The sequence below is a fragment of the Xyrauchen texanus genome, chromosome 4 (assembly GCF_025860055.1).
Source record: "Xyrauchen texanus isolate HMW12.3.18 chromosome 4, RBS_HiC_50CHRs, whole genome shotgun sequence".
Classification (NCBI taxonomy): domain Eukaryota; kingdom Metazoa; phylum Chordata; class Actinopteri; order Cypriniformes; family Catostomidae; genus Xyrauchen; species Xyrauchen texanus.
Window position 1 is genome coordinate 47016776 of NC_068279.1, and position 25202 is coordinate 47041977.

General features: G+C 38.0%; 1 protein-coding gene across 1 annotated transcript; it reads left to right on the forward strand.

Moving 5' to 3' along the window:
• Positions 1-5698: 5698 nt before the first annotated feature.
• LOC127641496 (zona pellucida sperm-binding protein 3-like) lies at positions 5699-23950 on the forward strand. The gene is made up of 11 exons (XM_052124536.1): positions 5699-5758; positions 5862-6098; positions 14548-14663; positions 15608-15711; positions 15892-16069; positions 16323-16440; positions 16632-16717; positions 18503-18771; positions 21268-21438; positions 22782-23015; positions 23190-23950. The coding sequence occupies exons 1-11, from the start codon at positions 5699-5701 to the stop codon at positions 23438-23440; spliced, it is 1824 nt and encodes a 607-aa protein (XP_051980496.1). The 3' UTR covers positions 23441-23950.
• Positions 23951-25202: the final 1252 nt, after the last annotated feature.

Below are 25202 nucleotides of genomic sequence, written 5' to 3' on the forward strand. Positions count from 1 at the left end.
CTACATGAATTAATTAATGTAGATGAAATGCAGGCTCATAGAGGAAGCCAGTCAGGCCCTAGGACCATTGGGGCTGGGAAAGCACAGCAGGTGCAGCAGAATATGGCCAGGTTAGGATATCAAGTGTACATTAAGATTCTTATTACACGGCTCTCTGAAATGTTTGATTCTGATTTGTCAGTCGCAACATTATATGACCGATAATGATCTTTGTCAGTAGCAAGGCTTTATAATGACCGCGCATCCAGCCCGTCTTTCATGTCTCTTATCACACTTTGGATGTATGCTCTCTCGTTTTATTCAAACGCAGCTTGTGTCATCTTGCCTCTCATATACACGCACAAAACATCTTAACAGCTACAAGAAATTAAGGAGGAATTTAGAAAGAAACCATATCCTCTTTACTGTCTGCCATCTTTCTGGCTGTCCTTGTCCAACATCAGCCAATCAGGAGAGATTCGACGAGATGCAGCCAATCAATACAGAATTTGGTCAGCAGCCAATACTTTTTGTTAACAGAAAGAATTGGGCCTCGCCCCTGAGTGTCAAAACTGACTTGTGTGCGTAAAGATCATTGTTGCCAACTTCGCGACTTTGTCGCTATTTTTAGCGACTTTTCAGACCCCTTTAGCGACATTTTTTCAAAAAAGCGACTAGTGACAAATCTAGCGACTTTTTGGACAAACCTTATCAACTTTCCAAATTCCAAATATTGCCAGTACTGCAAGCCAGGCCCGGATTACCCAATGGGCATTATGGGCATTGGCCCAGGGGCCTATGCGCACTTGGGGCCCAAGCGAGGGGAAGATTTATTTATTTTTTTATTTTTTTTTCATTTCCGAAAACGGAGCGTATATTTGCACTACGTGCCGGCCCGGTGCCTGTCTTTTTAGCAAAAAGACGCTCGACACAAAATAACTACTGTAGCGTAAGGCATGAGGTGTATGATGGTAGCTTTTGACGCGTTCGGCCAGAGTTCGAATCCGCCTTTTGCCGAACTCGCTCTTCTCCCTTTTCCCAACACATGCAGGTACCTACTGCTGGTGGTGACACGTACGCGTGCATTTGAGCAACACTGGCAACAAAACTAGCACTAGTGTAATTGCTAAATAAGTTAATTGCCATTATGCAACGTTTTAGAAAAGTATGAATTAGCAGAATATCCATTATGAAAACAGTAGGTCAACATAACTACAATGCATTCTTTAATTCCCTGTCTTATTCTGCCCTCTGGCATATCGAAATTAATACAAACCTTAACATAAAGAGACGGACAGTGTTATTAACAGACAGTAAAAATCATACTACTAATACTATGTAAAAAAAATCTGATGAGCCCAGAATATAAACTCAACGTGTTTAATTACACGTTATAAGCATTGCCGAATACACTCAAATGAGATCGACTCAGAAAAGACGTCAATAAATGCACGCGTCACCTGCTACATCCTCTTTGTTGCATGCGCAAATTATGATACAACATTTTATTCACAAAAATGTCTCTATTTGTAGAAATTGCTGCACATTCGTTGAATTCTGAATTTTGCACACATAAGTTGAAAGCAATTTGTTTGTGGATAGTAGGCACATATCCTAGAAGAACATATCTGCAACATTTATCAAGTTCACGGATAATTGTGCGTGCATCTGATCTATTAAATTAGTATTATTAATCATTATGATACTAAAATCATAATAAAGTATACTACAAAAAATCAGATGAGTCCAGAATATGAACGTAACGTGTTTAATTTCACGTTAAGTATTTTCCTCCCATATAAAACATTATAAGAAAGCTAAATGTGGCTTTATGCATATTAGAATGTCCCCTTATTATGTCGAAATAACGACTTATTATTATATTGAAATAACGAGATAAAATATTTTTCTTCCTCTTTTTTTCACCTTAAAAAATGAACTTAGAACAACACAAACACAAAAGCGCCTCAGTGCACTGTCACTGATGGCCATTGAATCTCAGCTGGTCATGGACTTGGATTTTGATGACATTGTAACTGAGTTTGCTAACAGGAAAGCCAGGAAGAAGTCTTTTTAAGGGCAGCCGGAGAGAGGAGAGGAGGAGAGACAGACAGACAGACAAAAAAGTGAGGAGAGGAGGAGAAAGAAAGACAGACAGACAGACAGACCCTGAGGAGAGGATGAGACAGACAGCCCCTGAGGAGAGGAGGAGAAAGACAGACAGACAGACAGACAGACAGCCCCTGAGGAGAGGAGGAGAGCATGAGACAGACAGACAGACCCTGAGGAGAGGAGGAGAGGATGAGACAGACAGCCCCTGAGGAGAGGAGGAGAAAGACAGACCCTGAGACTGAGGAGAGGAGGAGAAAGACAGACAGATAGACAGACAGCCCCTGAGGACAGGAGGAGAGCGTGAGACAGACAGACAGACCCTGAGGAGAGGAGGAGGTATTGTGTGTGTGTGTGTGTGTGTGTGTGTGTGTGTGTGTGTGTGTGTGAGAGAGAGAGAGAGAGAAACAACTTATATGAAATATAGTATTATCAAAAAAACAAAAAAAACAAGCTGCTTTATTTTACATTTGATTTACATTTACATTTAGGGCATCTGGCAGATGCTTTTAACCAAAGCGACTTACATGTAGTACATTTGTCAATAGTTGGACAGGTCATACACCAACAATTGTAATTTGTATTGTAAGCAACCAATATTATACCATAATACTTACAGAATCTTGTAATGTGTCTACTACCATTTCACTATCATTCAATCATCAAACAAAGTGCCATTAGGGGCCATGAATAATAAAGTGCTAAATACATAAGTGCAGAATTTTTTAGTATAAAGAAGAGAGTATAAAGAAGAGTAAAAAGTTGAGTTAAGATGACCTATACTGTTTGCATCCTTTTCATCACAGGAAGAGGAGAGGGGAGAGAGACAAAGAGCGGCAGCCCCTGTAGAGCCGAGGAGTAGAGGACAGGAGAGGAAGAGAGAGACAGACAGGAAAGCTACATTAATGGGTGTGTGTACGTGTTTGTGTGTTAATTATGGAAGAATTTGATTCATATAACTGGATTGGTAAAGGTGAGGCACTATGTGCTTGCATATGCCAGCTAGTTGCTCGCTATAGGTGTTACCAGCAAATAGTATCCAAAAATTCAAAAGCTTGATTGTGTGGGTGGGGTGGGGTGGGGGGCCTACAAGACATTGTGCCCAGGGGCCTCTGAATTCTTAATCCGGGCCTGCTGCAAGCGTGAGGTCTTACTTCCCCGCTGCGTCTGCTCTGTTCAGTGAGCGGCTGAGAGGAGCAGCACATTCCGTTGACTGCACGCCAGCGGACATAGACATGAATGAGCTGCGCATGTGCACGCTGTGTTAGCAGGAACCAATCAGTGATCACATAGCAGCTGCCTTCTCCTTTGTTTTAATTCAAACCATTTAATTTGACCGTTTTTTCTTGGCATGCGCTTATATTCACTACTAATCAGAGTTTTAGTTCATTCCGGTTTGGTTTCTGAACTCTCCGACTTCAGATCGTATATTTACAGACTCTATACATTTTACTTATCCAAACACAACAATAAACCTTCTTCAAACTCATAAACATGTAACGTTAGCTAAGTTTCGTTCCGTTCCGTTGTCTAACAGAAAATATGTAATTGAGAACCGTTTTACTGGACATTCGGCTATATACTTATATAAAAACAGTATGAGCACGGTTTAGGGGAGATAACCGTTATTATAAACTGAAGTAGGCTACAGTACCGACAAATTAGGCAGAATGCAAATTCGACGTGATGACGTCATTAATATGCTAATGACGCATGACGTCATCTGGCGACATTTAGCTACTTTTCGAGCAGGCTTTAGCTACTTTCCATTGAAAATAGTTGGCAACACTGGTAAAGATTTCAGCAGCACGTGTGTAGAAAATAACTTACGCGTGTGTACAGATCTGCGCGCACGCTAACTTGCCTGTGTGTTCAGATCTGCGCCCATGTGTGAGACCTATCATGACTCGCGGTTTTGTTACTTCTGCTCGCAAGTTGTTAATTTGTGTGCACCATCATATTTTTTGTGCTCGAGTTTGGGATTTGCAAATTCTGCAGGTTTACATTTTACATGCGAACTGTGTCATGGTGCTCACGCTGTTGTAATTCACTTGCGCGCTGTGTTTATGCGCTTGCACTGTTTTGTCCAGCATTTAACGCCATACAAAACAGATATCTTGGAGATGTATGTGTGCTATCTGGGTTATCACTCAGCCTACAATGGAATGTAATGTTTTTAATTCAAATATTCAAGTGTTAGTAATAATAATAAAACAATATATATTTAAAATTACTAAGTGATCATTTTGCAAAATTCTTATCATGGGAATCATTATTTCAAAGCAATAAAGAGATCATTCCAAAATGTCAATGCATTGAACCACTAAATGCCATGAGCGTCAGCCCGTCGTTCTAAAACCCCGCCCTCCAAAGATAACAGCGGCCTCAACTGACAAACTTTATGAATCATAGAGACAGAGCGTATTTAGGCCATGCCCACACCGGGGAGAGAGAGAAAGAGAGAGAAGACAATCCAATCGTCTCCATTGACTTTGCATTGCGAGAGGCTGCCTCCTTGTAATTTATGACTTATAACAAAAAACAAAACAATGTCTAAAAGCTGCTGTGTGACAAGGTGCACAGCAAACAACCCAGATTTTTTTTTTATAAGCTGTCGACCCCAAAAAACGGTTTGTTTTAGGACATAAAAGTGGATCAATTGAGACAGAGCGCAACTAGTTCTCGAACTACTCTTGAGAACTACGCCCACTGGAACATGATATTGTAAAAAAAAAAAAAAAACATTCAGAACCATGTTGATTGCTTATTTCACCACCCTATGTGAACCTGAGAGGAGGAGATATATTGAGAAGTTACATTTTATTGTCAGGATCCCACAATTTACGCACTCTTCCTGTTGATGCTTCACGTCTTATTGCCTGTATCCACTTTTGTCTCCTTAAAGGCTGGCTTTTACGGTTCGGAAGCTTATAAAAATTAATTTCTGGGGTTTTTAGCTTGTTTGCTGTACACCTTGTCACCCAGCAGCTTTTAGGCATTTTTCTGTCTTTTGTTATATGCCATAAATGACAAGGATGCAGCGTCTCGCAATGCAAAGTCAATGGAGACTGTTGGATTTTTTTTTCCGGTGGGCGTGGTCTTCAGATTATGACGCGTTGCGCTCTGTCTCTGATTCAAATGAGAATGAGCCAAATGATTGACAGGTGAAAAGCGTTAATGTGTGAAATAAAGTTTACAGCTGTCACAGAGATCGGCGAGATATCTCAGGACACTTAATTCTTTAATATCTTTAAGGGAATAGCAACATCTCTGAGTACTTTTCCATGAAAAAATCTTACAGCACCTTTAAAATGAGCGTGATAAAGACGAAGAGGAACGGGTAAAGGATGAATCAAATAAATGAGACCGCTAAAATAATGGCACTGCACCACCGATCTATATATATAGATCTATATATATATAGATCAGTGCACTGCACCCATTTCCCAACATTTAAACAAGTGGGAGGGGCTGTTTAATTATTTACAATCACAACGCCTAATTAAGCCGTGATTGATTGTTTATTTAAAGGAGCGGAAGTGGGCCGGAGGCTGGCTAGGTTATACGGGTCAAAGCTCGCAGATTTGGCTTTCCCGTTTAAATGACGACGATGACAGAAAGTTTAATCGTGCATCTCCTCATCCTGGCTTTGTTAGCGGAGTCTCGTGATGTAAGGGCCTATCCACGGAGCTCTGACCCCCGTATGTCCTTTCCATCCGGTCGGTCACAGATGAGTGAAATATTTCCGATCAAGCAACACACGAGCAACGTGAAAGACTCGCCCGGTAGACCTGATCACGCGTGTGAAAACCGTAACCGTGACTTGCCACGAGAACTACATGGAGATTGCGATTAAGGCGGATCTATTTGATCTTGGTTTACCGGTGGATGCATCAGAGTTGCGGCTTGGAGCCGACAGTCAGTCTATTCCTGCATGTAAAGTGACGGCGTCCTCTTCAAACCTGTTCATCATTGCATCGGAACTCACTGACTGCGGCACTCAACACTGGGTATGACGATCACAATTACTTCATTCTAACCTTTCCTACATTTATTCTATTACTTTGGATTTTATAAACTTGACCAATCTTTTTATTTAAAAAAAATATGATATTTTTTTTTTTTTTTAAACAATAACATGTTCCAAGAAGGTCACTCAAAACTCTAATATCTTATAGACCGCACATCATAAGAGACTATTACATGCTAATGGCTGTTTGGAGGATTGTAAGAGTATTTAAATGACAATAAAATGTTGCTACAAAAAGTAATAAATAATTGTAAATTTAAAGTGATAGATCACACAAAAATGAAAATTAGGGATGAAACGATTAGTCGACCATGGAAAATTGTGGACAAAAAAATTTAGTTGTCGAATAGTCATTTGATGTAATTTTAACTTGATCACATTAAACCGTAATGATGACATGCAAGAGCAGCTCACAGTCCAGATGCACTCCACACTTTCCAAACAGCTTCAGGTGATGTAGATTGCCAAGTATGACGGAATTATATAAAAATACCAAATAAGTAAATGCAGGAGCACTCTCCTTGTGGAATAAGTGGAGCTGCTGCTCTGCTGAAGCAAAACATGCATGCTGAGCATCTAAAGATAATACCTCAGCATTACCTCTAATTCATCTTTTATTAAAGTTCAAATAATACAGAAGCAGATCATGCAAATAACTACAAACTTCAAAACTGGCATTTCTCTGTGCGGTCCGTGCCTCTTCTATGAGTTGCACGAATGTCCCGATCTAAGGGGGGGAAGAGACTGAATCTGCACCTAGCTGATGCACACTCTGTCGCGGGGACGAACGTCCCTCGAGTACACACGCTTAATTATAACGTGATTGCTCGCGACTTATTGAATCATAATGCATATGTGTAAATATAGTGAATAAAATTGGCTATACACAGCTTTATTAATAAGGGAGAGTTTGTTATTTTGTGCGTTAAAGATGGACTGAAGTGAACAAAAAGTGAGTTTTGTCTTTCTCAGGGGAATATATAAGTGTGCGCAACTAAATTGGAAGAATTTCTCCCTACTCAATTTGTTTATTCTCAATTTTTATAATAGGTGCAACAAATAAGTAACACAAAATGACAATTAAATTAATTTTTGGCCTTTCAAAAATATTTAGTGACCAATATAGCCAGTGGATGGTTCTAAAAATATTAAAAACAACAAAGCGATACTTCTCTACGGAAGACCTGTACCGCAATGTAAAAAAAAAAAAAATTGTAAAAAAAATAAATAAATGGTATTATTTCGAGATTAAAGTCGAAATGTTTCGAGATTAAAGTCGAAATGTTTCGAGATTAAAGTCGAAATGTTTCGAGATTAAAGTCGAAGCTTTTCGAGAATAAAGTCGTAACATATATTCTGAATATTCTCTTTCTGAAGTATGCTCCAAAAGCTTTCGATTCTTTGATTATGATTGCTTGAACCGTATAAGAAACTCCGGTTAAAAGCAAATTCATCAGTAGCATTTCTTCGAAGAAAGATTTGCATCTGCTCCATAGCAACGTTTTCAGTCCCACGATCGGCACGGATTCTTCTAGGACAACCATCTCTATTCTTTACTGTCTCAATGAAATATGTTGCAATGACTTTCGGGTCATTATTGGTGAAATACACTTTCAACCACATCACATTACGTGAGAATCCATCAACACATCCATTAATGCAGAGGCCGTACGGTTTAAGCTTGTCATACGAGTCAGCGTGCCACATAAAGTAAAAAGCTACTATTATGTTTAGATCCATGTCAGAAGCAGTTTGACTTCACTAAGAATATATGTTACGACTTTATTCTCGAAACATTTCGACTTTATTCTCGAAAAGCTTCGACTTTATTCTCGAAACATTTCGACTTTAATCTCGAAAAGCTTCGACTTTAATCTCGAAACATTTCGACTTTAATCTCGAAATAATAGCATTTTTTTTTTTTTACAATTTTTTTTTTTTTACATTGCGGTACAGGTCTTCCGTACTTCTCTGCAGTGAACTGACGGAAAAAGACAAAAACTATAGGCTACTTTTAAAATATTATGTGAAATATTACGTGAAAGTACGCTGAACTAGAGAATGACTCCCACATATTATGCATTGATCCGGGCATCTACAATAATCATGGTTTTTAATAAAGGGAAAAAGTAATGGATAGACCTACATTTTGAGGCTGTCAAATTGGTAATGTACGTTAACCTACCCATCACCGCCGGGTCTCTGCCACCTTCAGCAGCTTCCGAAGCGCCTGCTTCGGTTTCGGTCTGAAGCGGAGTCGGAGACTGTGGTGGTGGCGGCGGCACTTGAACTGGTGTCTGTCACTCCAGCCAGGCTGTGGTTCTCTGTCTTGTCGTGCTTGGCTCAGGTTCATCTGAAACCGCTGTTAAATAAAAAAAAAAAAAGCCTTGCTGTTTTAAAAATCAGGACGGGTCACATTACATAAACTGGCATTTTACATTCATTATGAGCTGTGAACAAAACATGGAACATCCACAAGATTAAATGGTTCTATAGTTTGAGTATCTCAGTTTCTTTCTTTAGAACATTCTAAAAAAATCTCTTAAAAGCACTCAAAAAATATTAGTTCTCCATCAAAACACGCTGAATACTATTACTTCAACTGATATTATTTTAAAAAGAAAACATCACCCACATCTCCAAACCACTGCCTCATCATTATTTTCTTCTGTGTTTTTCCCCTGTTGTGAGCAAATCAGTGCAATTATGGTGCGAGCTCATCTTTCATGTTGGCTTATCATGAATGAACTTTCCCTTTGATATGTGCGTGCGTTTGTGCAAGAATGTTGGGATTGTAGTTTCATTCGGGCACATGGTCATGTGTTTGATACAGCTGTTTGTGCACTTGACTTTAGCATTTAATTAGCGTCTTTGTTTCTACATCTGTCTTTGATGCACGCGCCCCACTGCTCTGTCGTGATTTAAACTGAACTCTGAATTGATTCGGATTCATTTGAGTATGAATTGCGATGCATCGATGAAACCATTTTTCTCAACAGCTCTATTTTAACATAATTAATGTCCGGACTATACTTCGTGATGAATGCCACTTTGGTGAATTAAAGTACCAATTTCCTTCTGAAACCGCAAAATCTGTACATTATTCCAAACTTTTGGCCGTGTGTGTCTGCAAAAAAAAGTAACGTCCTCTTTCTTTCAACAGCTTTTATTTTCAGCAGATTTAACATGTGTAAATATTTGTATGAACATAAAGATTCAACAACTTAGACAAAAACTGAACGTTTCACAGACATGTGACTAACAGAAATTGAATAATGGGTGATCAAAAGTAACCGTCAGTATCTGGTGTGGCCATCAGCTGCATTACTGCAGTGCTGCATCTCATGGACTGCACCAGATTTGCAAATTCTTGCTGTGAGATGTTACCCCACTGCTGCAGTGAGATCCAGCAGATGGAAAATGACTCCAATAAATCAGATTATTTGTATAAGGAATAACACATTTTATTTGTTCTGAAATTATCTTAAGGATATTTCTAAGGACTAAGTCCTGGAATTAATCTAACAATACTATGTCTTGTCTTTGTTTAATGAACTAAGTAATTAAATGAAAGAAGTTAAAGTACGGAGGGTAAGATGAGGCCTGAAAGCTGGAAGTCAGATGCGGAGAGCCAGATAGCTGAGCTGTTAATCTGAAAACTAAACTAAGTTAAAGTCTTTATACCTTGAGACTGTGCCAAGAAAGACTTCCTTCTTGGCACAGCGCATTCTGCACAATTGGTGTTGATAATGCCAAGGTGTCCGGTCACGTTGTAACCCATTGAAATCCAAAGGCTGCGGTTAAGTGGACTTGCATGTTGAGATCATAAACATCATGAGTGTGTCTTATCCTGTATGTGCAAGACTCCCGTCTGCACATTGCTTGAAACAATAACATCTATTAAAAAAAGGCACCAATCTCTCTGAATTAAACTCTTGAAACCTCATCAGGTCAAAAGGGCAACAAGTTCATATACTGAGTCTAAAATGTATATTCTTTGTCCCAAACAGTGCTCCAGTTTCTCACAGGAATGTTGGGCACAAACCATTTACAAGGATAGAGAACGAGCATGAAGTAATCTAACACACACACATTGTACATATAAGGCTTGTGTCTGGTAACGTATACAACACAGGAATAAAAGGATGGACCTACATGGAATACATGGAGTCTTTTTTTATAATGATAATGCCATATAAGCTGGTTTCATGAATGTGAAGTATATGATTTATGTTCTGATTATAGCGGAGTACATAAATGTGAATACATGGATATGCTTGTATAATATCAATAAGCAAAAGTATAAAATATAGGAATGTGTTGTGAACTTTTTCTTCGTCGTCAAAGCAGAGACCAGGAGACGTTGGGATATCTTTTAAGCAGAAATTACTCTTTATTGAGAACTCGATGTTGCATCGCTGTAGTCATCCAAGTCTGACTCTATAACTCAGTACGATAGGGTTTTATACCTTTCAAGGGTGAGGGGACTTGATTATACATAGAGGTGGAGACACTCTGAAACAAAGCATGTAAATGAGGTACAGGAGTCACCTCGTTAAAGGAAATTCCCCAGCCCTGATCTCATCAGCATAACTGTGATTCGCAACTAATCTAATCAGCCGGACTATTTAACGACTGTGTCAGGGGCTCCAAGAGTCATTTTAAAGACAAAAGGTGATAGTCTCAGCATTCCGACTAATTTAACTTACAATAGTGAGATCAGGACAGGCAGGAATCTCCTGCTGGAAAGCCTGACAGGCAGGTCTATGACATTCATTTATACCTCATAGTAAATTCAATCTACTAAACTTTCTCAGTTTATAAACTAATGTATTGGAACCTAAATTAAACATTTAATAAATTTGTAATACAACAAATGCCTCTAGCCACTTACATCACCCACTCTTCCACCAAGGCACTTGCAAGTTCCCGGACATTTCTGGGGGAATGATCCTTGCCCTCACCCTCCGATCTAACCGGTCCCAGACGTGCTCAATGGGATTGAGATCCGGGCCCATTGCTGGCCACTGCAGAACACAGGCATTCCTGTCTTGCAGGAAATCATGCAGACCGAGCAGTATGGCTGGTGGCATCGTCATGCTGGAGGGTTATGACCCTGGAATATCAGTGTTCTGCCATGGTCAGCGAAGAGCCCGGCTCTCAATCCCATTGAGCACACCCGAGACCTTTTGGATCGGAGGGTGAGGGCTAGGGCCAGTCCCACCGGAAGTGTTTGGGAAATTGCAAGTGCCTTGGTGGAAGAGTGGAATAACATCTCGCAGCAAGAACTGGCAAATTTGGTGCGGTCCACATGTCTGTGAAAATTGTTCAGTTTATATCTTAGTTGTTGAATCTTTATGTTCATACAAATATTTACACGTCAGGTTTGCTGAAAATAAAAGGAGTTGAAAGTGAGGACTTTTTATACTTTTTAAGAAAGATTTAGCAGACTCAGAAGTAGTGTTGCACCATTCTACTGTGCAGCGACACCTGCACAAATATGACCTTCATGAGAGAACCTTTCCTGCATCCTCACCACAAATTGTCAGAAATTGGCAAATGATCATCTAAACAAGCCTGATGCACTTTGGAAACCAGTCCTGCAGACAGAAGTTAAAAAATAACTTTTTGGCTGCAATGAGCAACGGTATGTTTGGAGAAAAAAGGATGCAGAATTTCATGAAAAGAACACCTCTCCAACTGTTAAGCACGGGGGTGGATCGATCATGCTTTGGGCTTGTGTTGATGCCAGTGGCATGGGAATATTTCTCTGTTAAAGAAAAGAATGGATTAAATTAAATACCAGCAAATTCTGGAAGCAAACATCACACCATCTGTAAAAAAGCTGAAGCTGAAGAGGATTGCTTCTACAACAGGATAATGATCCTAAACGCGCCTCAAAATCCACAATGGACTACCTCGAGGCACAAGCTGAAGGTTTTGCCATGACCTTCACTGTCCCCCGACCTAAACATCATCGAACATCTGTGGATAGACCAGTGCATGCAAGACTGCCCAAGAATCTCACAGAACTAGAAGCCTTTTGCAAGGAAGAATGGGCTACAAAAAGCTTTTTACAAGCTGTGATACATGCCAGGTGGTGTTACTAAGTACTGACCATACAGGGTTCCCAAACTTTTGCTTCTGGCTCTTTTCCTTTTTTGTAATTGTGAAACCGTAAAAGATGAATATAAAAAAAAAAAAAAAAAAAGTAAAATTGCTTAATATGGGTCATCTTTAACTTTAAGCCTTTTGGAAATTAGGCCATCTTTTGCTCGCTTGTCTATTCACAGCAACAGAAATTGATCAGGGGTGCCCAAACTTGTGTGTGTGTGTGTGTGTGTACACACAGTTGAAGTCAGACGTTTACATACATCTTAGCCAAATACATTTTAAACTCAGTTTTTCACAATTCCTGAATTTTAATCATTGAAAACATTGCCTGTCTTATGTTAGTCCAGATCACTCCTTTTATTTTAAGAATGTGAAATGTCAATAATAGTCGAGAATAATTTATTTCAGCTTTTATTTCTTCATGTTTCCAGTGGGTCAGAAGTTTACATACACTTTGTTAGTATTGCCTTTTTAAATGGTTTAACTTGGGTCAAACATTTTGGGTAGCCTTCCACAAGCTTCTCCCCATAAGTTGCTGTAATTTTGGCCCATTCCTCCAGACAGAACTGGTGTTACGGAGTCCGGTATGTAGGCCTCCTTGCTCAAAACAAGCTTTTTCAGTTCTGCCCGCAAATGTTCTTTTCAGATTGAGGTCAGGGTTTTGTGATAGTCACACTACCTTTGTCCTTTAAGCAATTTTGCCACAACTTTGGAAGTATGCTTGGGGTCATTGCCCATATGGAAGACCCTTTTGTGACCAGCTTTAACTTCCTTGCTGATGTCTTGATGTTGCTTCAATATCCACAATTTTCCTTCCTTATGATGCCATCTATTTAGTAAAGTGCACCAGTCCGTCTTGCAGCAAAGCACACCCACAACATGATGCTGCCACCCCCATGCTTCAAGGTTGGGAAGGTGTTCACTCTTCACTCTTTTTCCTCCAAACATAATGATGGTCATTATGGCCAAACCGTAAAATGTTTGTTTCATTAGACCAGAGGACATTTTTCCAAAAAGATCTTTGTACCCATGTACACTTGTTCACTGTAGTCTGGCTTTATGGCAGTTTTGGAGCATTGACTTCTTCCTTGCTGAGCAGCCTTTCAGGTTATGTCAATGTAGGACTTGTTTTACTGTGGATATAGATACTTGTTTCCTCCAGCATCTTCACAAAGTTCTTATGCTGTTGTTCGGGGATTGATTTGCACTTTTCGCACTGAACTATGTTCATCTCTAGGAGATGGAATGCGTCTTCCGGAGCGGTATGATGGCTGCGTGGTCCCAAGGTGTTTATATGTGCATACTATTTTTTTTTTTTTGTATAGATGAATGTGGTACCTTCAGGCATTTGCAAATTGCTCCCAAGGATGAACCAGGCTTGTGGAGGTCCACAATTTATTGGCTTGGCTGATTTCTTTAGATTTTCACATGATGTCAAGCAAAAAGGCATTGAGTTTGAAGGTAGGCCTTAAAATACATCCACATCCAATTCAGTACACCTATCAGAAGATAATTGTCTAAAGGCTTGACCTAATTTTCTGGAATTTTTCACAGTTAACTTAGTGTATGTAAACTTCTGACCCACTGGAATTGTGATAGTCAATTAAAAGTGAAAATCTATCTGTAAACAATTGTTGGAAATATCACTTGTCCTAAAAAAAAAAAAAAAAATGAATTTAAGTTGGTGGGGCAGGGAGCATGAGGGAACAACTTGTTTGATCACCATTTAAAATATGTAATTGATAACACCATTGTAAATTTGCATACTATATTGTGGTTTGGTCTTTACTTTCCTGGTTTTAGTGTTGGTAGGTTTGACTATTCATTGGTTCTTTTGTCTTCACCTGTTCCCAGACATCCTGTCATATTTAACATGATTAAACCATTGTCCATATAGGCAACCGTTGCTATTCAGTACTTTTTATCAATTAAGTTAATAATTAAGTTATTGAAAGTGTTCTAGTTCAGACTGGGGACCTTCCAGTTAAGATTGTCACTGAGAACGATGGAATCGTTCATTCCGATTTGCGAACTTGTTCAAAGATTCATGTTTTAATCTGACATACCATCTTGCATGTTTATAATTATCTTGCAACTATTTATAAAAGCCTTCCCATCACAAAAGACTGTTTTCTCTGCAAATCACCTCTGGTGAAGCATTTAATTTACACAGATCTGAAGGTTAGAACTGTAACACTTTAGCACTGGTATTTCCATCTAGAAATGTTAATCTAATATATTTTTGTAACTGCTTGGGTGAAAACAAGTTAAATACATTTTTGGACCGATTGGCTCAATGAAGACTTTTTGTTCAGATCACAGATGAATCTCTTATTTACACAAACCTTCTCATCTTCTCTCCGCAACCCTCTCCTGATGGGGTGATTCGACTGGAGAATGCAGTAGTTCCTATTGAATGCCATTACAGCAGGTAAAGTAGTCTTGATAGTACTTTAAATACTTTAAGTACTCTATGAATATGGTAATCAAACAGAATCATATTAAAATGCCCTGGTATTACCATTGCTTGTCTAAAAAAATAAAATCACAATTTGGAAACCAGTTATCAAAAATGATCCTTTAACCTTTTGGATACAGTGAAATTCTTATTTTTCATCTGTGTCGTAGGACCTTGTTTACTTCTTGGAGGATGTGCAATCCCATTAGGATTGGCTCCAAATTCCATTAGCATTTGGGAGTAATACAGGACACAAATATTGGATTTGGACATTAATAAAAGGAATATTCTGGGTTAAATACTAGTTAAGCAATATTTGTGGCATGATGTTGATTACCAAAAAAATATTTACTTTAAGTACCGCACTGTAACCCAGATTTTGTTTCTTTAAAGTGAATGGGGGGGCCAATTTGTAAACGTTATAATACTGTTTCAAAAGTATAGCCACAAGAATTAAACTATACATGTATTAACATGGTTTTAGTGAGATGAAATCACTTAACCTTTTCGGTTTAGTTTATTTATAATTTTACAACTTGGTTTCCCATTATGGCGTACACCATAAACCCTAAAACAACTAACAATTATGATTTAATCAACTCATAATTCGTTTTAAAAGAAAAATTAGTGTGTGCTTTTATACAATTATAAGCTTCACATTTCTGCCTTTTTTAAACCCTCAAATTGTTCACATTCACTTCCATTGTAAGTGCCTCACTGTAACCTCGATTTTAGCTTTTTATAAAGAAAAGGAGGGACGAGTCAAAATTAATTATGGTAATCAACATTATGCCACATGTTGTCGACTGAGCTCAACTTGTATTGAACCTGGAATATTTCTTTAAGAAACACAACAATTCCTGGTTCTTTTTGGTAGGCGCTTTTATCATATGTTCATGATGTCCTCTGTCTCTCAGGAGATTTGACCTAACCAACAAGCCCATCAGTCCAACATGGATTCCTTACAGTTCAACACAATCAGTTGTGGAGGACCTGCAATTTTCACTGAAGTTAATGACTAGTATGTACAAGATGGCCATACTTAACCAGCCCCCCTTGAATCCACAGAGATTTTGAATCCTATGTGTTAACCTGTTGTAGTCATTTCAATATTCTTTATTCCATTTCATTAACTGGACATGTATAGATGGTGGTAATAGTTGCATGTTCACATATTTGGTTTGCATTATTTATCATGCAGGCGATTGGAGCTCTGAACGGGCCTCTGGTGTGTACTTCCTGGGTGATATTATAAACATGGAAGCCTCATTTCGTCTAGATCATCACGGCAACCTCCGTATTTTTATCGAGAGCTGTGTTGCCACGGTGACTCTTGACCTTAACTCTGTCCCCAGATACACATTTATTGAAAATCATGGGTGGGTGCATTTATGACTGTACTTTTGCATTTCAGCAGTTTTGTTTTCGAAGTTGTGCATCTTGTATCTTGGCAGAATGCATAACATTTGTTAAAAACTTATGTATATTTTCTTGCCCCTAACACACATTGAGTGAAAAAGTAAAAGCAGAGGCTTTATTTCATTTCGTGGTGCTTCATGTAGTGCAAACTATTAATGACATGCATATTTCACCAATTACTTGTATTCAATTTACATTGTCGTTTTCTTCCAGGTGTTTGATGGACGGACAGCTAACAGGCTCAAAATCACGTTTCCTTGCCCGAATCCATAATGACAAACTTAAACTCCAGCTGGATGCCTTCAGGTTCCACCAAGAGAAGAGGCCTGAGGTGTTTATAGTGTATTCCAAGGGAAACATGTTCTCTGGTCCAAACATTAACATAGTCTGATGGAGGGTTTGTAATGAATATTTGCTTTGGTCAATATTGGATGAAAGGGAAGTGGGATTATTTGTTCCTAATTCTGTTTTATGGCTGTTTACTTAACATTTTTTTAATTTACTTCTCACTTTGTCATGCAGATATACATCACATGTACTCTTCAAGCTTACCCTGTAATGGATGAAGTTAACCCTGTTCATAAAGCATGCTCCTTCATCGATGGAAGGTTTGAAACTTTGACATACAGTGAAGTCTGTTGTTGGGTAAAATTGCGCTTTACAGGGTTCCCACCGTCATGGAAATCTTGAATGGAAAATATCAGGGAATTTAATTAAGATCTGCAGGCCTGGAAAGGTCATGGAAATTAAAGTAATAAGTCTCAGAAGTTTCTAGAGTGAATTAAGGTGTAGTCAAATTAACCTATTGTACTGCGAAATCTGCAGGCGAATAAAGCGTCAGCCCTCACAGAGGTCACTGCCAAACCATGCAACTTTGTATTGTTCAAAGCAGCAAATTCGCCAAATTTGAACACCACATGAAATCCGTGAAGGGAAATTCTTCCCACTGGAAGTCCATCACGCAGAAATGTACGATCACATGGATTCCCATTGTTATGTCTGTATATGCGGAATTTTGGCATGCAAAGGTAAATGTGACCACGCCTTTACAGGTAATCTATGGAATTCTGGACTCTTTATCGACATCTGTGGTTGAAAAAAAAAATTGCAAGGTATTTGCGGCGCAACATTGCACACGTTAACATGAACATTGCCAAAAATCTACGTAATCTGTCACTAGACAGATTACGTCTGTCACTACTTTGCATGAGACTTGAAATCATTGTATTTTTCCTCTGCTTTTATGTCAAAATGTAAACGTTCAAGCGAGCACTAGCATAAATAGTATTACCGGTAAGAGCGCTGGTATAGGTGTTAACACGCAAAGCGAAATTGAGGGTATGGGGAAAAAAAAATCTGTTTATGATTAAACAGTTTATTAACTGAGGAATGTTATTTTAAGGCATATACAGTACTGTGCAAAATTTTAGGCACTTTCATAATGATGTCTTCAAAAATAATTCCATGTAGTTCATTTATCACTTATTGTCATACAAAGTCCAGTAAAAACACAAAAGCTAAATCAATATTTGATGTGATCACCTTTGCCTTCAAAACCGCACCAATTCTCCTAGGTACACATGGACATGGTTTTTCTTGGTTGTTGGCAGATAGGATGTTCCAAGCTCCAAAGTTCTTCTATCTATTTCGGCTGTCTCAGTTGCTTCTGTCTCTTTATGTAATCCCAGACTGACACGATGTTCAATGGGAGGCTCTGTTGGGGCCATGATATCTGTTGCAGGGCTCCCTGTTCTTCTATTTGCAAAAGTAATGTTTGGGAGTCTTAAATGTATATTTACCATTTACACACTAAAGATGAAGATATAAATAAACTATACGTTATCTTAAGACAAATGTTTTTGTGAAGCATCTTATGTGCCTAAGACTTTTGAACAGTACTGTACAGGACCTTACACGTTGTCTGCTTAAGCGTAATCTAATAGTTATATCATGCATGTAGATGCGCTCATCTGCTCTTCAGATTCTTGCCCTGTTTATAAATGATGTAAACCTGCTAGGACAGTGAGGAAAGCCTGAAATTTCCCACCAAATCAAACCCAACAGCTCAATGTAAAATAATTAGCGTTGGCTTAACGTAGTGAATCTGGGCGAGAATGGGGGTATCAACTGTATTGTTCATTTCATAATATAATATGAGGAGGTGCAATTTATAAAAAATAAATAATAAAAAAATAAGTATAAATAAAAAAATCCTTATCCAGTAATCACGAGCGACTGAAAGTCATGGAAATAAATTGGTTAAGAGGTGTGGGAACCCTGTCATGAGATACTGTAATTATCACACTGCTTGCTAGTTGCAAACTGTAATTCTTGGTACTTTGTTTCTTTTGGGAACAAACCTCAAGTTTCCCTCCCTCTCTTTAACCTACAAGCTGGAGGTCTGCAGATGGAGAAGATTGGACTTGTTACAGCTGCCAAAAACAGAAGGATTACGCTCCGTCCTTCCATCTCAAGCAGGAACGGTCTTCTCCCGCTTCCCTAACAGACCAGACCTCACATACCCACAAGCCCAACAAATTACAACCCAGAATTCAAGACAGTCCTGGAAGTTCCTTAAATGTCTTTCAAACGCCAAGTGAGCCTTTCCGTCCTTCCTGGAGGCGCATAATTGTCCCTCAGGAGGAGGAGATTGGATCAGTGGGTAAGCAGTGCTGGTGGTTGGCCCTGTACAAAATGGTGCCCTCAGCCTTTGTGATTTACACTTTAATGATGTAATGTTGAATAGACTTCTTAGTAGTAGTCTGTTGTGAAGTTGTGAGTTGAGAATTTTGTTTTTAGACGTGTGGCTTTTAACAATTACATTTTCTGTGGCATATTTTATAGATTTGTATTTTTAAACCGCAGATTTTGTGTTCTGCATTTTAGAGGTGAAATTAGCTGTAAGTATTAGGATTATAAAATTACAGCTAAAGAAATTCAATATTGGATGTAGAATTCCATATTCTAACATTTTGTCTCTTCTCACTATTTGCCTTTTGAATCAAATGCTTTTCTAAAAAAAATTCAAGACCTTACATGGATTCTCTTGCCAAATTTAATTGCATATAATGGCACTTAGTAGCAGTTGCTTGTAAGGGCTACACATCTTAGCGTAGCCTAAATTACCATTTATGAAATTAAGCATTTCTTCTGTGTTTGAAATGACATCCGGTTGTGATCTGATGTGGAATTGATCACAGAATGAGGCAGAAATGTATTATTTATTGCTTTACATGCAATTCTATTTGCATAATAAATATATTTGTATTCTAAAAAAATACCAGAGACTGCTTAAAGAACAAATGTCTCATGCGAGGAGAATGCTAACTAACATATAATTTATATACATAACTTTTTTTGATTTTCTTACCTCGGTGCGGTTCATCTTCTCCATTAGCATCGAATAGCGACCTCTTGCAGCCTCACCGGCACCAGAAAATTGTAGTAGCTCCATGGAGGGTTACTTTGAAATGTCATTTGTAATGTATTCCATTAGCTTACTGAAGGTCAGTAACCTATTCTAAATACTTTGGATTACTACTTCAGCACTGGTAGATATATATATATTTTTTTCAATTATTTTGACTATAAAAACTCTTCCAGTACGACAAAATACACATGTTAAAAATACATTCTCTGAAAAACCGAAATATCTTATGCAGTTTTGTGCATATATTTTTACAGGAAAACGATAAAAAAATGATCAAGAATACGATTTTTGCCTTTATATCAAAGGTCTTAATAGAGAAAAGAAATTATGATACAATGTGAATTTTCTTGATTAAAAAAATATGATTGTGTCTGGTAACGTGCATGTAAAATGGCTAGAAATAGCATTTTAGCTTGGCGTAAAGCTGACAATTTACACAAGGTATATTTCTATTTCTTCTGCTCCAAACTTGCTGCAAATGTACTTCTGTCTGCTCGTTTGAATCTAACGCATCGTAAGTGTTTCACCGCTGTTCAAATGCACTTTAGATCGCATAATTTATATTTATAAATATTTTCCATCTGAAAGGACTAAATATTACATTAAACGAATGACAATAAAATGCAAATCTTTTCAGTTATCAAAATACTTTTTTAATGTAACTGTATTCTAATTACCAATTATTTAAACTGTAATTGTAGTGGAATACATTTACTTATATTGTAAGTGCATATTCCCATTACATGGGTTTCGTTACTCCCCAACCCTGGCTCTATGATTGTCCAAAGTGCTCTATTCAACTCTGAAACCCTCTACATTTCCTTGTGGAACCTGGAAGCTGTAATTATGATCTAAATATTTACATATAAAAATTCACATACAAAATTTTACTTTGAACAAATTCAGAACAAATTCTGCTGTTTAAAAAAATATATATATTTAATACGCCACAAAAACAATATAAGCAGTCACATTTACAAAATTCAAAACTATTCAATACGTCAGGGTAAATTCAATTTGGTTAAGTCGCATGTCTAAAATTCAAATTGACAATTCTAATTATTGTCATTAATCTAGCGTCATATTTGACAAGTTTGTTTGTATCTTGAAAGCTGTAAGAGTTAAGAGTCAGAAATATTGGTCTTGGTTTAGGGATAACAAAAAAACAAGTTTGTAGAACAAAGGGGGTCGCACACTGGGCATGTCTGGCAGATGACGCGGTGCATTCTAAAATTCAAAACAGTTGTGTCTGCTATGACTCAGGATGTCATGGAGCTCCACTCATGCAGTTTTCCATTAAATTCGACCCAAATAGTTATCAAGTGTATACATTGCAGTTCTGTATCTTTCAAATAACGAACACAATTTTTTTTTTTTAGTTACAAGTATGTCTTTTTGTGGTTTGAGTGCTTATATGAAGCCTATTAAGGCTGTGTAGAACAATGGCTAAATAAACGTTGCCAAATCAATTTTCTCTTTGTGTAGTTGCACCAGTTTCATACACCAACCTGCAAAACCATCGATGTCACTTTCTTTGTTCTTGCAGAAGGGCAAATAAAATAAATGGTCTGTATGGTGACAAGATTGACTGCTTTGAACTGACATGTCCTGTGTGCGATACTTGTGCCTTGTCCTATCTGTGGTGTGGTGCTTCTTATCCAGCGTGCGACTGGTTTAACATTGTTTATTTTGTCAGCATACTAACAGTTTTGGAAAATTGGGTCATAGGCTGGGAACAGGAGAAAACTGTGGGTCCACTGGTCATCTTACCAAAGAAAACTGAAATGGGAATTTTGGCTCCCCCCAGAGTGAAGGAGGGTGTTCCACCTTCTCTCAGTGAAGGCAAGAGCCCAATTCCTCATAGCAGCCTATGGAAAAATGGTGCCACTGCAGGAATGGGTTTGTATTCGACATGCTACAATCTATAATTTATGCATTTTTAAAAGTGGTTTAACTCTTGTCCTGTACTGATTCAAAATTTTAATGGTCAACCATTAATGGTGTTAATTGGGTCAAGAGCTAGCTAGAATTCAAAGATGTACTTTCAGGTCTCATAGACAAGTGAGGAGTGGGAGTGACAACCATTCCCTAGATTGTCTTGCCGTGTGTGTTGTGTTCAGAATACATGAGTGGCTCCCAAAATTGCAATGTAACAATTTAGTGTCTCGTGGCTGTAAACAAGAAACATGGATGTAAAAATGATACCATCATTTTACCCTCATGTCGTCCTTCATCAGAACACAAATATTTTTAGAAGAATATACACCGATCAAAAAACTTGCAGTGAGGGGCAGTTCTGTGGATGGAAACACCTTATTGATGAGAGAGGTCAACAGAGAATGGACAGACTGGTTGGAACTGACAGTCTACTGTAACTCAGATAACCACTCTGTACAATTGTGGCAAGAAGAAAATCTCAATGTTATTCCAATATGTGGGTTGGCATTGTTTTGGCAGCACAAGGAGGACCTACACAATATTAGGCAGGTGATTTTAATGTTGTGGCTGATCGGTGTATCAGCTCTGTATGTCCATACAGTGCAAGTGAATGATGTTCAGATATATTGTAGCTCCAAAAAAATCACATGAAGGAAACATGGAAGTAATCCATAATACTCCAGTGTTTAAATCCATATCTTCAGAAACAATGTAATAGGTGTGGGTTAGAAACGGATACATTTGTTATTTTTGTACTCTAAATCTCGACGTTAACTTTCAGATGTAAAAGTTAATGTCAAGATTTGGAGAAGAAAATGACTTTAAATATTGTCTCTCATCAACACCTATTATGTTGCTTCTGAAGACATTGATTTAACCACTGGAGTCGTATGGATTACTTTTATGTTTGCTCTATGCGAGTTTTGGAGCCACAAATTTCTGATCACCATTCACTTGTATTGTATGGACCTACAGAGCTGAGATATTCTTCTAAAAATCTTAATTTGTGTTCTGCCGAAGAACAGAAATTCATACACATCTGGGATGGCATGAGGGTGAGTGTATATGATAAGAACATTTTCATTTTTGGGTGAACTATCCCTTTAAAAACTGTGATTATGTGGCCTTAGTAACATTTACATTTTGCAACAATGTGCCGATGGGTGAAAGTGTCTTCCTTGGAGACAACCTCACTTTGAGTGCTAACTTTTTGACTTTACTAAGCTTTATTTAACAGCTTCTACACTTTACATCCTTGGCTTTTAACAATTTTTATAATTTAGACTGCATTATTTTCCCACCAGACATGGAAGGTGATGTAACTCACCCCTCATTGGAACCCACTGAACAATCCAATATCAATATCGCAAGTGAACCAAAACCCAAACAGCTGGAAGATGATAATAATGATGATGATGAGTTTGAGGAAGATGAAGATAATAACAGTGATGATTATGATGAATATGCAGAAGAAGAGGAAAAAGGAAAGGCAAGAGAAGCTACCTACATGTGGGTTGCTGAGGTCTTGCCAGGAAATGGTACTTATTTAATTTTTTCCCCCCTTGTGGTGGTATCCTATACTTGAGCAATCTACTTTTTCAATTCAGACCTTTTGTTCATTCAATAGAAAGTTTAAAAGCACAACATTAGCACTCTATTTTTCCTCTAAGCTTAGTGATCTTGTTTGATGCATGTGTCATTTTGTCTTGCAGATCTGGAGAAGCTATTTACAACAAAGTCCTCTTCAGTTGAAGACTATGTAGTGACTGCCCTGAACACAAGCCCTTCCCTTCTAGATGAGGTGGAGCTAACTGCCACAGATAACCCTCTTAAGGACTTCTTGGTGTCAAATCTACGGAAGGCTATGGATGCTGACAAAGATGAAACGGATCCAACAGGGGTGGAGGAAAGCTTCATCCTTAAAACAAACATAACAGAAGTTTCACAATTTGAACTGATATAGTTTCAGAAATAAACATTCCAGGATTTCATTGTTTTTGAGTTATTACAGCTCATAGGTTTAGTTGATGTATATGGAAAGACAGAGGATCTGTTCTGCACTCATTTTTGATGGAATGCTCCCTTTTATGAAGCCACATTTTATTTTTGGCATGATATTCTTGTAAATGGAATCCCAGATCAAATTAGTAGATACAAATAGTTGTGATGTGCACTCTCCATTGGAGGAAACTAAGTGTCTGAAGAAACGGCAATGTTTGTGACGTCCTCCACCAAATTTTGGCTCATGCTAAGTTTAAGAGAAATGGGAGTTTGCAGTCTTTCAAATGGTTTAAATACTAATTTGCAGCAAAATAAGGTTGCTACAACTGACACTTAATATAGTTTTGCTACTAGTGTCTATAATTTGGGCTCTGAAAGTTCCTGTTCATTGCACATATTGCTTCGGTTATTCCAATCAAACCGAAATCTGCCCTTTTTTTTTCTAATCTGCCACCCGGATTGAGGTGAGTAACAGGCTGCGAGGACCTACTTAGTGGGAATTTGGCATTCCAAATTGGGTGAAAAGGGGGATAAAAAGAAAAAACAAATGGCAGAAACAGTAGGTAAAAAAAACATAACAGCAGTAAACATTTCTTCTGCATACGTGGAATAATTTGAAATCTTAGAATCTGGGCCTGTATGTATAAAACATCTAAGAAATGCTCTTAAGAATAGTCTTAAGCTTTGACTTAAGTGTCAGAAAATACTTAGTAAAGAGTAGGACTTTTCTAAGAGTAGGAGACTTTTATAAAGCAGCTAAAAGCAACTTTCAGTAAAGTATAAGACTGATTCTTAAGTGCTGACTGAAGTGGGATTTAAGTGCTGTGAACTAAGGACTACAATGACGTGAACCCAAAATGTCCCCTGAACCTCTGAATCAGCCAATAGTATGCCTGCAAGGGTGAGGTCACAGCAGCATGACACAATTAATTCATTATTTAACAATTATTTCAACGTTTCAATTTATTTAGAATAATTCGTCTTTGCTTTGTGCAAAAAGATTACAAATAAGTACATGCATTTATTTCACACAATTTTAATAGAGTTTCAACACATTAATTAAATGGACAAATGTGATGCTAAGCTGATGAATCACATAATTAAAAATTGCACTCACAGCTGTATATAAAGGAAAGACAAAAGTTGCAAATTGGTAAAAAATGGATGCAAAAAGAAAACCAAACTGGTCCAAGGAAGAAAATCTTCTTCTAGTGCAGTCAGTCCTTAAATGGAAGGACGTGATAAGAGGAAAATTCAGTCCGACTTTAACAAGCAAAGAAAAGAAAAACGCATGGCAACATATTGTACTGATAGTAAATGCAGCATTTCCTCGGACAAGACGTTCAGCAGAGGATTGTGAGAAAAGGTGGTACAACGTGTTGGCAACAACACGCAAGGAAATTGCAGCATATAAAGAAAGCATGCGAGCCACAGGTACATTTTATTTGAGCTTATTAAACCATTTTATATGAAATGATTGTCTCCATGTGATCAGCAGCTGAGTTCTTGTCAAACAGGTGGGGGCCCTCCATGTAAACCTCTGTCTGAGATTGGCGAAATAGTAGAGGAGACACTTGGTACGGCCAATCCCTCTATTTGTGGCATTCCAGATGCCCCAGACCCTGCACTTCTCAAATTGAAGGAGTTACAAATATGGTAAGAAGAAAATTATGCATGTAATAATGTATGCATGAAATGTGCCTTTTTAATAAATTGATAGTATT

Bases quoted from the DNA above. Each gene is read 5' to 3' on its own strand.
- LOC127641496 (XM_052124536.1), top strand. From the start codon at position 5,699: ATGACAGAAAGTTTAATCGTGCATCTCCTCATCCTGGCTTTGTTAGCG. The intron at 14,664-15,607 runs GTAAAGTAGTCT...TCTGTCTCTCAG, and splicing joins ATTGAATGCCATTACAGCAG to GAGATTTGACCTAACCAACA. The intron at 16,441-16,631 runs GTGTTTATAGTG...TTTGTCATGCAG, and splicing joins ACCAAGAGAAGAGGCCTGAG to ATATACATCACATGTACTCT.